This window comes from Herpailurus yagouaroundi, unplaced genomic scaffold, assembly GCF_014898765.1.
Source record: "Herpailurus yagouaroundi ecotype Mexico unplaced genomic scaffold, PumYag 100, whole genome shotgun sequence".
Lineage (NCBI taxonomy): Eukaryota > Metazoa > Chordata > Mammalia > Carnivora > Felidae > Herpailurus > Herpailurus yagouaroundi.
Window position 1 is genome coordinate 86801761 of NW_024412391.1, and position 15808 is coordinate 86817568.

Consider the following 15808-nt stretch of genomic DNA (forward strand, 5'->3'; position numbering starts at 1 on the left):
TTATTTCTATTTTACAGTCAAAAACTAGGGCAGGGAGAGGTTAAGTGACTTTGCTAGGGTCATATGGTGATTTAAGAACAAAAATGGGACTTGAGGTCATTGTTCTCATTTCCAGTTCACTATGGTAGCCATTATACAGTTGTTTAAAACACCTACATGTATTTCTACTCTAGAAAGACTGAGAATAATGTATTTGAATAATCTAAGAACTAAAGGTGAGAGTTCCTCATTTTTTATGTTCAAAAATGCTGAGTAAAAACTAATAATTAGTCTCTGGTTTGCCGCTGTAGCTATTATTTATAGGGCTTTTGTTATTTGTAGCTTTCTGAAGCCTTGGCTCAAAATAATCCATTCTATTTCTGACTGCTTTCAGCTAGGTTAGCATGGCTATGAACAACCAAAAAGCAGCTGAGACAGGCTGACTAATGAACTTGTGGTTGTCTTTCATTGTGTTCCCACTGCTCACTCTTCTTGAAGTCATCCTTCTTCTAATTCTCCATTCAACAGGTATTTGTGCAACCTATTATCCTCAGTCCTTAGTCTGTGGCCACTTTAAATAAGCTAATGTCAAAAGTAAATATATAAATAAACTATTGTCAATGATTAAATGTTAAAAAAAATTGTGAAATCAATCATGATACTTCATCTCTTGAGTTTGTAACGCTATACTAGGTACCATCGTCATATTCAGTTTCTTGTAAGCCTGACCTTTCTGGTCCTTACAAGAACATTAAACATTTGAGTATTAGCATGGGGGATTTTAAAAATGTTCTATTTCAGCAATTTGCCCAAGAAAAGGTAGCATGAAAGAAGTGGTTTTGAAACTGTGCTCAATAAAGGGAGACTGCAGTGGGCTTGGATGTGGTGATACAAAGCCTGTGGTGTTTTTAACTTCAGCCCAGAATCTCCCTCAGAGCTTCCAGACCCATGTAGCAACTGCCATTGGACTGCACCGCTGGTACTTCACTCACCAGGTCCCAAATGGCACTTTTCCACATCCCCTGCCGGAGTCCAGCCATTCACTATCTCCTTTTTACAACTTTACCCTCCCCCCCCAAACCAAAACAAGGAATCATTATTGCTACTTCCGTTCCCTTACCCAGAATCTGCCCTCAGCAATTACATTTACATTCAGTTGATCTGGCATCCTGATATTTTAGGAATCCATGTTTTTTGGATGCCAACTACCATTCACATAATGGTCCTTATCCTTTCTCTGGATTTCTGTAACGTCCCTTGTCTACAAGCCCTCCTGCCCTACTCCTCCCCTCAACTAACATCCTCCACCAACAGCCTAAATTGTAAATCTATCCAGGCTCATTCCTCTATCCATGGCCTCACCAAGACATGAAACACAGTTCACGATTTGGTTCCTATCTGCTTCTCCGGACTCATCTTTTTTCAGTAACCCAGGCTTGAACTTTAAACCCTGTAATTACTACTCAGACTTCTAAACACGTATCATCTGTCCATGGGCTGCATGTCTTTTTTGTTAAGATCTGGATTTGCCATCCCATCTCTTGTTTGTGCTGGGAAATCCCTTATCTTGAAACTCTAACACAGTTAGTGGCCATCTATTCTTTCCTCTGTACACCTTGATATATACACTTTCAATCATAATTATTTGCTTTTATGTCTGCGCATCAGACTAGGCATTCCTTGAACGAGGTGTGCAAAACAGGGAGTGGGTACTCAATAGGGGTAGGGAGGGGGTGGAGAAAAGGTAATAAATAAATGGCAGGAGATAAGACTCTATTTGCTAACGGATGTTAGGCAAAAGATCTATTTCGAACCTGTGGAAGGATTCAAATAAAGCAACAGATTTAGTGGAACTACTTCTAACTTAAGCTACCAAATCACAACACGGGGCCGACGTTTGATCTCAGCGCCACACCAGACACCAGACCTGCGGTGTCCAGGGGGTTCAAGTGCTCTCAGCAAAAGATCACAGACCATCCGCGGGGGGCGAGTTCTCCAGGGATCAGCAGTTAGATATGAGGCCCAGCGCAGGTACCGAAACCCTCCAGCCAGGCCAGGAGACTGACCAAACCATCTCCAAGGATTCGGCCCGCGACGAGCCACGTCGCCAGCTCCCCTTTGGGAAACCCCGGCCACAGGACAGAGCGGCCTCCACCCTAGGACAGGCTGCCCCCCGGAAGCAAGATGGCGGCCTCTGCTTTCCCCTCCTTCCCCGGGAACCCCCTCCCGGTCCCCAGAAGAGAGACAAGGACGTCGCGGCGCCGACGCTGAGATCCGGGAACCTCCGCGGGGCCCGCGGCCACTCCCGGGCCCCCGGGAGGCGACTCCACCTCGCCGGACGCGGGGAGTCGGGTATGGGGCTGTCCAAAGGGCAGCGCAGCCCGCCCTCGGCACGCACAGGGTGGACGCCTGCTAGCCCGCGCCCTCCTGGCCATTGTTCTCCACCTCCGGCCCCAACACCCCCTTCTCCGCTCGCGAACAGGAAGTTACTCCCCAGCCGGCCCCGCCCCGCTTCCCAGCGCCCCGGAAGTGATCTGCGGCGGCTGCTGCAGAGCGGCCAGGAGGAGGGTGGATCTCTGGAGAGCGGAGCGCCCCTAGTCCTCCTCCTCCTCCTGCCGCCCAGGCTCCGCCGCCGCCCGTCGGACTCGTCCTTCTGCCTCTCGCGGCGGGGAACCTCCCAGACGACCAGGGCTGAGCTCTCTCCGGCCGAAGCCAGCTCAGCCGCGGCTTCCGGAGCCCGCGGGGCGGCAGACCGGCTTGCGGTGCAGGTGAGCGATGCCTGCCCGGGCCGCCCCGGGAGAGGTTGGGGCCGCTGGGGCGGCGGCGGCGGGGGTGTGTCCGGGCGGCGGCGGGCCGAGGCCGAGGCTCAGGGCCCGGACGCGGAGATTGCAAGTGCCGCGTTCTGCCCGGGGACGAGCCCAGGCTGGAATCCGGGGCGCGGTGTTCGCTGCTGTGCGGGCGAGTGCACGCCCGAGAGCCGGCGGCTGCGGCGCGGTCCTCCGAGCCCAGCACCTCCTTGAGTTGGCCTCGTCGGAAGGTCACCCCGCATCTTTGGCCCGCCGCGCCGAGGTCCCCGCCTGGGCGGTGCCCGCGACCTGGGGGGACCCATTGCCACCGCCGCAGTCCCCGCGCCTCACTCCGCCCCTCTCCCCTCCTTCCCTTTCTTCCAGTCCTCGCCTGTACCAGAACAGTTGCTTTTTAAGCATCTCCGCCAAGGTTTTGTGCCAGTCTAAGGAATGGCTTTTTCAGACTGAAGTCATTAGATGCTCCGCATTGAACTGCACTGGTTTACCCATATTAGGGTAATCCAGCCTCTAAAACGAAGAAGAGAATATAGATGTTGAGCGAGGGGGTGTTTCCTTCGTGGTTCGTTCCTTAAGGTTTTCCAGGAGTGGAAGATGTGATTTGTATGCTTTAGGCTGGGTATATATGTGTAAGTGGGCAGGGATGACAGCACAGAGAGGTGGCAGTGTTGTTTCAAGGTTGAAGGAGAATTAGGGAGTTAACTGGCCTTTGCTGGGAAACCTGAACGTCCAGACTTGTGAGAGCTTATCCAAGTGTCTTTAGGGTTGTGTGAGAACTCCAGTGCCACGCCCTACGTGTCAAGCTGAAAAGCACCCAATTTACAAATTGTGTTTGGTTGGGGGAGGGGGAGCTTTAGAAAACGTGTGTCATAAGTTAATTCTTGTCGTGAAAGTACAGTACAACTTTAATCGTGTTCCCAAACTCGGATAACAAAATTTGTTAGTAAACTCGCAGAAGGCTTTTTTTTAGCTTCTTTTTTAATGTATTTAAATGTATCTTACTTGTTTATGTGGGTCTGTCTCTATTAATACAATATTACTATAAAATGACTTGTGATTCTTCAGACATTATTTTTAGACTTTGAATTTTTTCAGGGCAGGAACCATGTCTTATGCATCCATGTGTTCCCATGCTGTGTCCCTGGAACAAAGAAGTTATTCCCGTATTTCCACTGAATGAATGAATGTGTAGGTGATCCCACAGTTGTTGCCTCAGGAAACATTTATTTTGTTGGGGTTTTTGTTTGTGTTCCAGTTTCTTGGCATATACAGACTTTGCTTTGTCTTAGTGTTTTGTTTTGTTTTAATTTTTTTTTCAACGTTTATTTATTTTTGGGATAGAGAGAGACAGAGCATGAACGGGGGAGGGGCAGAGAGAGAGGGAGACACAGAATCAGAAACAGGCTCCAGGCTCTGAGCCATCAGCCCAGAGCCCGACGCGGGGCTCGAACTCACGGACCGCGAGATCGTGACCTGGCTGAAGTCGGACGCTTAACCGACTGCGCCACCCAGGCGCCCCTGTCTTAGTGTTTTTTTAGCAGGGTTAAAGGACGATTCAAGAAGAATCCTTTGCTGTCCTTCCAAAACTGTCCTCCCCTGAAAGGTTAAAATTATATTTGGGGTATTGTGATTAGGCATTATAATAACTTGTTGTATTCCAGTCTTAAATACTTACTACTTAAGCATGTTTATCCAGAGTTATTAAGAGATTTTCTAGTGATAGTAAGTTTATGTTTGGAGTTGATAACTGTTCCCTGTCTTAATCAGAAAGAGGAAATTGGGAGTCACCACTGTTGGGAAAACATGGTACGTCACGGAATTGGTTATAGTGGCTTATTTCTCCCATGGGTACATGAAATCCTCTGACATCCTGGTATGACCTTGGCATGATTTACCAGTAGGCACTTCCACATTTCTTTTCAGAGATCCAGGTGTTCTCTAGTGTGACTGCTGAATGTGCAGTCATCTGTATCACTTATTTTGAAGTAGTTCATACAACACTTCTTTGCAGGGCTCTCAGGGAGAAAGGGCCTACTTATAGGGAAGAATCTTGTCTACATTTGTTTATGGGGGGAGTTTTTGTCTCTAGAGGGTAGGGTTATTTTCACTTTAGGGAGGTCCAAAAAAAAAAAAAAAAGTGCTGATATCTTCTTTCCCCTCCAATTGTCTGGTGGCAGTCCTGCACTGGTTTTCCAGCTCAGCTTCTGCAGAACATAAATAAACGTACCAGAATCACTTCTTGTATGTGTATCAGTGTTATACACACTTGTAATCCTTAGTGGATGGAGGGCAAGGACAGTCACTTTTAGAATACAATGATATATATTTTTAAGGAGGGAAAAGATTATGATTTGGAAGAAGTAGGGAGACAGTTTATGGTTTTTATTGTTTTATAAAATGTTTTAACTCTCAGACACTAAGGTGAGGGAAGCCTGCAGTTTCTTATCTCCGAAACATCACCACTATACAGAGGTCAGATTTTTCTATTTTAATTCAACAACCCTCTTGGTTATAAATCCGTATACATTGATTGCCTGCCAAGCGCTATGATAAGAGCTTTAGTTATATTATTTTTAAATCTCCACAGTACCTCTGTAAGATAGGCAGTTTTGCCGTACTTTACTAAGTGAAGTTATTACTGGCTGGAGGCTAGTAGCTGGTAATTATTAGAATCTGGATTTGAAAGTAATGAATTCTGAGAGCATTGCATATTGCAATTAATCCTAAAAGGCTGAGGAAAAACAAGATTCTGATTGAGCTGAGCTTCAGGAATGTGAAGATAATGGGCCCTTCAGCACTCTTGGCCATCCAGTGGGTCCTGGGGTTACCACTGTTTATTTCCAGCGTGCCTGCAAATACAGTGTTCTCATCTGCTGTGTATGCCATGATAAAAAAAATGGTTGGATATTGTTCGGATAGGTGCCCTGGAGGAGTAGAGTATTAGGAACTCAACAGTGGTGTTGATACCGCTTTTTTTACTTCTGAAGTACCTGAATAATCCCTACTTGAGAGGACTATGGAAAACCTATTTTGTAGTGACCTTTCCTGAAATCTTGTTTTTCAGTTCTTTCATTAAAGGAGGTGGGGGTGGGGGAGGTTGTAGGGGAATTGGGAAGAATGGTAAAAGAGGCAGGGTTGTCTTGGGTCTGTTTTTACCATTTCGGACCATATATCGTTTTCTCTTTGGGTTTAGTGTAGAGGCTTAAAGGTGGCAGAACTTGTAAGGGTCTAATTGCTATTCACCCTTTCCCAGCCTGTGCATTTTTTTTTCCTTTCAAAAAATGCACTTTTTAAAAAAAAAAATTTTTTTTTTTTTAACATTTATTTATTTTTGAGACAGAGAGAGAGAGAGCATGAACAGGGGAGGGTCAGAGAAAGAGGGAGACACAGAATCTGAAACAGACTCCAGGCTCTGAGCTGTCAGCACAGAGCCTGACGCGGGGCTCGAACCCACAGACCGCGAGATCATGACCTGAGCGGAAGTCAGACGCTTAACCGACTGAGCCACCCAGGCGCCCCTCAAAAGATGCACTTTTAATGGGCTTGATTTCAAGGATGTGTTCATCTCTTGGTTTAAAAAAAAAAAAAAAAGTATGTAGCTCTAAGTAAAATATGGCTCATTCTTCAGTCCCCATTAGTAATAGTTTTTCTTTTTTTCTTTACATCTAAGACACCTTTTTTACTACCTTATGACACTCATAAGGATTTGGCTACCATATAGAAAAAAATGAAATTAAAGCTCCATGCGTTTTAAGAGTCATGGGAATATACTTTAGAAGAGAATTTAAATCTCTGATGTAATTATACCCAAAGGTATAGTTGCTCAACATCAAGATTGTAGTCTGTGCAAGCCAAAATCAGCAAGCTGACATAAAATATTGTGATATTATTCTTAAAAGCCTTCACAGTTAGAATTCACAGTTAGAATTGTGACACATGCAATCTCTTTGAAATCTGAGGTCCAGTTGGGTTGCCAAATTCACTTATTGAAACTAAAGGTCAGGGTTTGACAATGTGTTGGAGAATAAGACATAGTAAGATTATGAAATGACTTCTACTCCCAGATGCATTGTGAAGGGTGGGCAAAGATCCCCGGTTTCAACAAAGGTCACGATTGTAGTCATCTAAGCCACAGGATCCCTGCTTTCTAATGCAGTTGAGTAGCTGGCATAGTAACTGATTGAAAATGGAGGTTGCCCACTACTGATTGCAAATGCTTTAGTTCAGCTGCCCTGTCTAGGTCCATTCTGGATTATTGCAGCAGCCTGTTAGCCTCTTGGTGCCACCCCACCTCCATCTTTTCTCCACACTTGGTTAGATTAGTTATGACACTCCCCTACTTTAAGCCCTTTCTCAGCTCTTTCTTGCCCATTAACAAAATCCAAACTCCTTTTATCCCTAAGTCTCATATAAAAAATTCTCAAGACCTACTCCTTACCTAACTCTCTAGCCTCATCTCTTCTCTTGCAGGGTATTCTGTTCCAGCAATACCAGGCTTCTAGAATGCTAGCGTTTTCCTAGTCCTCCATTTCCTCTTCCGTAGTTCTAGCCATTCCTCCTTATTCCAATTTAGTAATGTCTGCTTATCTTCCAGCACTCAGTTTAGTATCTTGATTAGATTCTTTCTCTTGATCTCATCCCTCAAACAACAGGAAACCAACCAACCAACCAATCAAATAAGAACCCCAGGAACTTTCAAGACTGGGCTGGTTCCTCCTATTATGTGCTGCTGTAAAATCTAACATAGCACTTACCACTATGGACCGTGCCTTCATTAGTCTATTGTAAATTTTGTTGATCACAGTCCATAGTAACCTCATAGGTACATACATAAATACACTTTTAAAAGCCTTCACAAGGAGCACCTGGGTGGCTCAGTAGGTTAAGCATCTGACTTTGGCTCAGGTCATCATCTCACAGCTCGTGAGTCCAAGCCCCACATCAGGCTCTGTGCTGACAACTCAAAGCCTGGAGCCTGCTTCAGAGACTGTCTCTCCTTCTCTCTCTGCCCCTCCCCTGCTCACACTCTGTCTCTCTCTGTCTCTTTCAAAAATAAACATTAACAACAACAACAAAAAGCCTTCGCAGGCCTTTATCAGAATCTTTAGTTCATGACATCCTTGTCATATCAATAATTTTTTCACAGCATCCCTAGGTCAAAAGAAACACCTAACAGTTTATTAAATAGGCCCAGACAATTTAATAATTATTTATGTCCTAAAGATTTAGTAGCTATTTGAAAAAAATAATACACATAAATTAAAACAAATTACCTTTTTTTCTTAACTGCAGAATATTCCACGGCGTATTCAACCTATGTCCTGTACTTGGACATTTAAGTAATTTCCAATATTTTTCAGTTATAAATGATGTTATAATGAAAATCTTTACATATGTGTGCCTTTGTATTGTTGGAGGTAAATATTCAGGATAAATGCATATATAAGATTTGTTAGGTATTGACAAATTCCTCTTCTTAATGGAACTCTACTATTTTGAATACCTTCCAGCAATGTGTAAGTTCCACAGCCTCAATGGACTACATTGTCAAGTTTTTGAATTTCTGCCAATCTAAAAGGTGAGAAATGGTATCTCAGTATAATTTTAATTTGTAAATTGAACATTTTTTGTACATTAAAGGGTCATTTTTTTTACATTTAAAAATTAAATGTTCATGTCATTTAACTACTTTTTAAATAATTTTTGGTCTTTTTTCCCTCAGGTTTTAAAAGTTCTCTTTAAGAATGTTAACCATTTAGGGGCACCTGGGTGGCTCAGTCGGTTAATCGTCGACTTTGGCTTAGGTCATGATCTTGTGGTTCGTGGGTTCACGCCCACGTCGGGCTCTGTGCTGACAGCTAAAAGCCTGGAGCTCGCTTCACATTCTGTATCTCCTTCTCCCTCTGCCCCTCCCCTGCTCACTCGTGCTCGCACACTCTCTCAAAAATAAATATTAAAAAAATTAAAAGCAAAAAAAGATTGTTAACCATGTAACTTTGATGTATGTTGCAGATACTTTGCCCACTCATCTTTGGCATTGCTTACAGGGTTTTTTGGATGTGTGAAAGTCTGTTCTTGTGTAGTTAAATATATTAATCTTAAATTTTTTGTATCTGAGTTTTTCATCATCATTAGAGAGTCATTCCTTATCGTCAGGTTATAGAGGAATTCACCCATGCCGCCTTCCAGTATTCTTATAGTTTCATTTTCCGCATTTAGTTTCCTGACCCATTTGGAGTACATTTACATTTATGGTGTGAGGAATGGGTATAATGTTATCATTTTCTACATGGCTCTCTAGTTGTCCCAGTGCCATTTAGTTTTTAAAAATCTTGGCTCCCTTTGTCATATACTAGAATTTTTATGGAGTTGGGTGTATTTTACTCTGTTGAACTGTTTATGCACCAGTACCATACTGGTTTAATCATGGGGGCATTGTATATGATTTAATATCTGGTAGGTCTATGCCCCATTATAACTTGTCCTCTTCTGTGTCGTCCTTGCTATTCTTGCGTGTTTTATTTTTCCATATGCACTTCGGTGTCAATTTTTCTAAGTCCATTCATTAAAAAGATCATTGCTATTTTTATTGAGATTGCATTAAACTTATGATTTAACTTAGAACTGATTTCTTGATGGTGTTGGAGACATCTTAACCTAGAACAAGATGTTTTTTCATTTTCTTAAATCAACTTTTGTGTCTTTGGGGAGAGGTCTATAGTTTTCTTCGTATAAGTTTTGAACATTTCTTGTAGAGTTTATTCCTAAGTGTTTTATCTTTTTTTTTTTTTTTTAATTTTTTTTTTCAACGTTTATTTATTTTTGGGACAGAGAGAGACAGAGCATGAACGGGCGAGGGGCAGAGAGAGAGGGAGACACAGAATCGGAAACAGGCTCCAGGCTCTGAGCCATCAGCCCAGAGCCTGACGCGGGGCTCGAACTCACGGACCGTGAGATCGTGACCTGGCTGAAGTCGGATGCTTAACCGACTGCGCCACCCAGGCGCCCCTTAAGTGTTTTATCTTTTGTTGTTGTTGCCATTATAAATAGAATTTTCTTATACATTATATCTTCTAATTGGTTATTATTCATGTAAATGAATAGTGCTGATTTCTGCATGTTTTCCTGCTACTTTGCTAAAGTCTTATTGTTTGAGTTACTTTTATCATTGCTTCCTTTAGGCTCAGATATACTATTGTGTCACCTGTAGAGATTTCAATCCTTTCTTTTCCAATGGTTATGCCTCTAAATGTTTATCTTATCTAATTGCATTGATTAGTATCTCCAGAACAATGTTAAACAGAGGAATAACAGTGTCTTCAATAAGAGATGCTGATTGTTTTATTGTATTATTTTTTTCTGTGAATATACAAAAATGTACATTGTACCAGATATTATCTTAGCTATGGAAGTGTCTTTCAAAGCCTGCAGTCCTTCACTGTCTCTGTAAGAGACACTAAATGGAGATGCATGTGGTTAGAGGCAGGAAATACTGACTTTCCTAGTGGACAGAGCAAAGTACAAAGATAAGCAAGGTGAGGACTAATACAAGGTTTCCCAGTTCACACAACCAGTCCTAAGTTTTGTTCTTACCTTGCCACACAGTTCTTCTGAACTTCATTGCAGTCTTCTCTCAGCCAGTCATGCTTGCCATAGGGTAACCTCCTTTTCTCCTCTAGGCTAAAGCTGCCATGGGTCTGTGAAGATCTAAGGATTCCCTTCTAGGCTTTCTCAGTCTTTTTTTTTTTTTTTTTAATGTTTATTTATTTTTGAGAGAGAGAGAAAGCCCACTCAAGCTGAGGAGGGACGGGGAGGGGGGACAGAGGACCCAAAGCTGTACTGGCAGCAGAGAGCCTGATGTGGGGCTTGAACTCACAAACCACGAGATCGACCTGAGCTGAAGTTGGATGTTTAACCAGCTGAGCCACTTAGGAATCCCTAGGCTTTCACAGTCTTAAGTGGTGTCCTCGTATTGTAGACAGATAAATTAGGCTTACCTTTTATTGATGTGGTCATGGCTTGGCTCCTTGGGTCTGTAGGTCATATGGCAAGTCAGGTTTATAATTAAATGAGCTTATCCCTGGGAGTGACCTAGAGTACACAGATGTAGGGTTGTTCCAGAGAAGTTTGTAGGGCCTGGATCATCTGTTTTTTCTCCACAATTTGTTTTGGAAGACCCAGTCTTCTAGCTGGAAGTGATGTGTTTGTGTGGAATCAAGTGTTGGGTGGGCATCCAGCATATATGGTGTCCACATGCCGGTTATGGATACACACCAGTGTTGCCTCCCAAGTTCTAGAAGGTGCTTTCATTCGACTGCCATCTAATTCACCCAGAAAGTTCAAATAGCACACTTTCCATAAATTCTTATAATTTCACAATTATCTAGGTCCATTGGTGAACTCTCAGTCCACATCCTGTTTCTGTGTTTGTCATTCTAAGCATTTCCTTTCCCAGGAGTGCAGGGAAGGATATTTATTAATTTCTTGCCCCCTGGGCTGACGTGCTCCTCCCCCAGAAGTCCCTACAACTCTTAGTCCATGGTCTGTTGTCTGTCTTCATGGTCCCAGGAGCGCTGGTAGGTGGGGTGTTTAATAATCCCTTTTGGTCCCAACTTTGAGGAGCTCTCACTCACCAGGTCGTTTGTCCATCTCTGCTTTTCCCAGGACCCATGTTGCCTTTTTCTCTCTGGGTCACATTGCCTCACTGGCATGCAGTTCATCCTTGAGAGGTTTTGGGATGCCTTGCTGTGAAGACCCTCAAGCCTCATCCTCTGGTAAATTGATGGCACCTTGATGGCAGAGCTTGGGCAGGAGGTTGGTTTTTTCCTGTTCCTTGTCCCCCCCCCCCCTTACTTTATCTACCCTCACCTTTTAAGTCTGAGGACAGTCTGTCTCCCCTCATCCTTCTGCGTAAGACATTTGTCTGTGACAGAAAATCTCCCTTCCCTGAGGTCTTTGGCTGCCGTAGTCTTAATGCTTGGATTGTTGGAAACTTTCCCACTACCCTGTTAGTCTCCAAGGTCTTCATATGTCTCCATGATACAACTAAGACAATTCTTCAACTCTTCTACAACTAAGAATAACTTCACTTATTCTTATTTGCTGCTTGTGGGTTTTAGTAGCCTTTTTGGTCCTTCAGAATAAAACAAAACTTGGTCATTTTCTGTGCTTATCTCCTTTTATCCTTTGCTTTGGCTTAGATCATAAAACCCATTCTTGTCTTTATATTTTGTTTTGTTTTTAAAGTTTATTTGGTCACAACTGTTTAAGTTCTTTGTACAGTAACTGGTCATTTATATTTTTTATTCTATGAATTGTCTTTTTATGTCCTTCGCTTATTTGAAGGGTATGGGCACTAGATTTTTTTTTTTTTAATAACAGATTTATTGAGATGAAATTCACATACTGCAAAAGTTACTCTTTTAAAGTATAATTTGGTGGTTTTTAACACAGTCACAGAATTGTGCAGCCACGGCCACTATCTGATCTGACCACATTTTCATGACCCCAAAAAGAAACCTCATGCTCATCAGCCTTCACTCCTGATTCCCTCCACCCGCAGCTCCAGGGAACTACTGATCCGCTTCCCATCTGTACAGATTTTCCCATTCTGGACATTTCTGGATTCCATGAACGGAATCATACAATATGTGATCTTTTGTGTTTGGCAATTTTCACTTAACATAATGTTTTCAAGGTTCGTCCATGTTGTAGCATGTATCACTACTTCCTTCGTTTTTATGGCTAAATAATGTTCCAGTGAGTAAATATACCACATTTTGTTTATCTGTTCATCCGTTGATGGACATTTGGGTGCGTCCACTTCTTGGCATATATTGGATAATGCTGCTATGAAAATAGATGTACATGTTTTTGCATGGACATGTGTTTTCATTTCTCCTGGGTGTGTGTGTATATATATATATATATATATACATATAGGAATGGAATTACTTGGTCATATGGTAACTCTGCGTTTAACATTTTGAGAAACTGCCAAACTGTTTTCTAAAGCACCTGCACCATTTTACTTGCTCCCTATTGGTGTATAAGGCTTCCCAGTTTCTCTGCATCCTCACCAACATTTGTTATAGTCCACCTCTTATTAATTATAGCCGTCCTAGTGGGTGTGATTATCTTTCATCTGCTAGAATACTTTGTCTAAGCTGCCCTGTGTGTGTGAAGTAATGTACATCTTGGCATATCCTGTCTTTTTCTTCTTAGACATTTTAGTTTGATGTCCAGTTCCAAGAATGTTCTCTTTGTTGTAAAAACTGTAAATGTGGCTTTTTGTTGGAACTTCTAAGTGAACTTTGCTTTTGATTCATAGCAAGGTTTTTGCCTTAGTGTGTCTGATGAGTTTCAAGCTGTTACAATTTTCAGTTGTTAAAAGCACACTGTTACACATTGTTGCATAACAAGTACCTAGACAAAGTGCCTAATAGAGTGAAGGGGAATCATTCATAATCAACACTGACAGTGTTTCCAAGAATTGTTGGTGCAGTATTGACTACAAAATTGGGGAACACCAATTATAGACAAGAGTAACCAAAAATGGTGCTAGGTTTAATAAACTGAGCACTTTTGTGCGCATGATCTCATTTGATCTTTGTATCAGCCAAGAGATATAGGTGGGATGGGAAAATTTATTGACCTTCAGTCAAAATGTTTTACTGAATGCACTTGTAACGTAAAGATTTCCACACCAACCAATACCTGTGTTGCTTTGTCTTAAATTATTTAAAAAGTATTGGTTAGGGGCGCCTGGGTGGCGCAGTCGGTTAAGCGTCCGACTTCAACCAGGTCACGATCTCACGGTCCGTGAGTTCGAGCCCCGCGTCGGGCTCTGGGCTGATGGCTCAGAGCCTGGAGCCTGTTTCCGATTCTGTGTCTCCCTCTCTCTCTGCCTCTCGCCCGTTCATGCTCTGTCTCTCTCTGTCCCAAAAATAAATAAACGTTGAAAAAAAAATTAAAAAAAAAAAGTATTGGTTAGCATTAGCATTTTCATAAAGCTCTAACTTGCTCACAGTGTAGTTATTTTATTCTTTTAGTTCCCATTTGTTCCCTGTTATTATCTGTATCTGAACAGGTATGGAATAGAGATGATGGTCTCTGTACCTCAACTATGTGCCTCTTTCTGAAATGCATAGAAAACTGCACTGGTGATTCTTTTATACTTGGTTACCTTTTAAAATGAAAGCGCTCTTCCCTGGCCCCCCAGCTTTGTATTTTGAAACATTTCCAACTTACAAAAAACGTTAAAAGAGTAGAATATTGAATTCCTGTATTTCCCAATCATCCTCTCTTCACCGATTACCGATTATTATTTTGCCCTGTTTACTTTATCTTTCTAAGTATAGATGCTTTTATTTTTCTCTACTTTGAAAGAAGTTGGAGACCTCATGAAACTTCACCTCTGTGTACTTCATCTTACGTCTTCTGAGAATAAAGGCATTCTCCCGTATCATCATAATACTGTTGTTTAACACATAAGTAATAATTCCGTAACATCATCTACTATGTAGCCCAGATTCAGATTTCTCTAGTTGCCACCAATTGTCTTTAAATAGCTGTTTTTCCTCTGATGTTGGCTTATTATGTCTTCCTTAGTCCCTATTTCATTTTTTTCTAATTAACTTTTTTGAGATACAATTTACATATCATAAAATTCACCCATTTAAGTTACAGTCATTTTTGGTAACTGGTTGTGTAACCATCACCAATATCCAGTTTTTAAACATTTTTATCACTTCAATAAAATCCCTTTGCCCATTTGTAGTTAATCCCCATCCCTACCTCCAGCCCCAGGCAACCATTAACTTACATTCTATCTCCACAGATTTGCCTTTTCTGCGCATTACTATAAATGGAATCATACCATGAGTAATCTTTGGGTTTTTTTTACTTAGCATAATTTTTTTCTGGCTCATCATTTTGTGGCATGTGTCACTAATTCTTTTCTTTTTATTGGTGAATAGTAGGTAAGTATTCCATTCAATAGATTCACCACATTTTGCTATCCATTTACCAGTTGATGAACATTTGGATTGTTTCCCTTTTTTGGTTGTTACGAATAATTCTGCTATGAACATTCATGTACAAGCCTTTGTGTGGACATATGTTTTTATTTCTCCTTTATACACCTAGGAGTAGAAATGCTCAGTTGTATGGTACATTTATGTTTAACCTTTTAAGGAGGTTCTAAACTGTTTTCCAAAGTGGTCTCACATTATTTTGCATTCCCACCAGCAATGTTTGAGAGTTCCCATTTCTCTGCACTTTAAAAAGAAAATTTTTTTTAATGTTTATTTTTGAAAGAGAGAGAGAGAGAGAGAGAGAGAGAGAGAGAGAATGAATGAATCGGGGAGGGGCAGACAGAGAGGGAGACACAGAATCTGAAGCAGGCTCCAGGCTCCGAGCTGTTCACACAGAGCCCGACACGGGGCTCGAACTCAAGAACCGTGAGATCATGACCTGAGCTGAAATTGGACACTTAACGGACTGAGCCACCCAGGGGCCCCTCATTTTTCTGCACTTTTAAGAATGGTTATTAGATTAGTCTTTTTAGAAATTATTATGGCCAGTCTAGTGGGTATAAAACTGTATCTCGTGAGGGTTTTTTTTGCATTTCCCTAATGACTAATGGTGTCGAGCACCTTTTCATGTGTTTATTAGCCATTCACAAATTTTCTTTGGTGGAATGTCCTTTCAAATCTTTTTCCTATTTTTTAAACAGGTTATCTTGTTATTGAATTGTGAGTTCTTTGTGTGTTCCAGATACAAATCCTTCATAGATATTTGAATTGCAAAGACTTTCTGCCAGAGAATGCTAAGGGTTTTATTTTGGTAATGATGTTAACCATGAACCTTGCTTAATTTTTCTCATTTGCTATGGGGCTTTTCTAGACAATTGGAATAAGAGCTAGATCTTTTCTTAATTCTTTCATGTGTCTAGCTAGTACAGAAGTAGAATAAACAATTAAAGACAGTGATAGTCACTGTCATCTTCGTTCTGCAGTTAAGCA

The 15808-nt window shown here is 41.8% G+C and overlaps 1 protein-coding gene across 2 annotated transcripts in view; it reads left to right on the plus strand.

Annotated features, from left to right (window-relative positions):
• The first annotated feature begins 1974 nt into the window (after positions 1 to 1974).
• Positions 1975 to 15808, plus strand: part of RALA (RAS like proto-oncogene A) — a 72944-nt gene continuing 59110 nt past the window's right edge. The window contains exons 1-2 of one of the 2 annotated variants that reach the window (XM_040473007.1): positions 1975 to 2747; positions 11448 to 11596. In XM_040473007.1, the coding sequence (XP_040328941.1) occupies positions 1995 to 2747; positions 11448 to 11534 (840 nt within the window). In that variant the 5' untranslated portion in view covers positions 1975 to 1994 and the 3' untranslated portion in view covers positions 11535 to 11596. Of the gene's footprint in view, positions 2748 to 11447; positions 11597 to 15808 lie in introns of those variants that run through there. The other variant, XM_040473008.1, reaches the window with a different exon arrangement.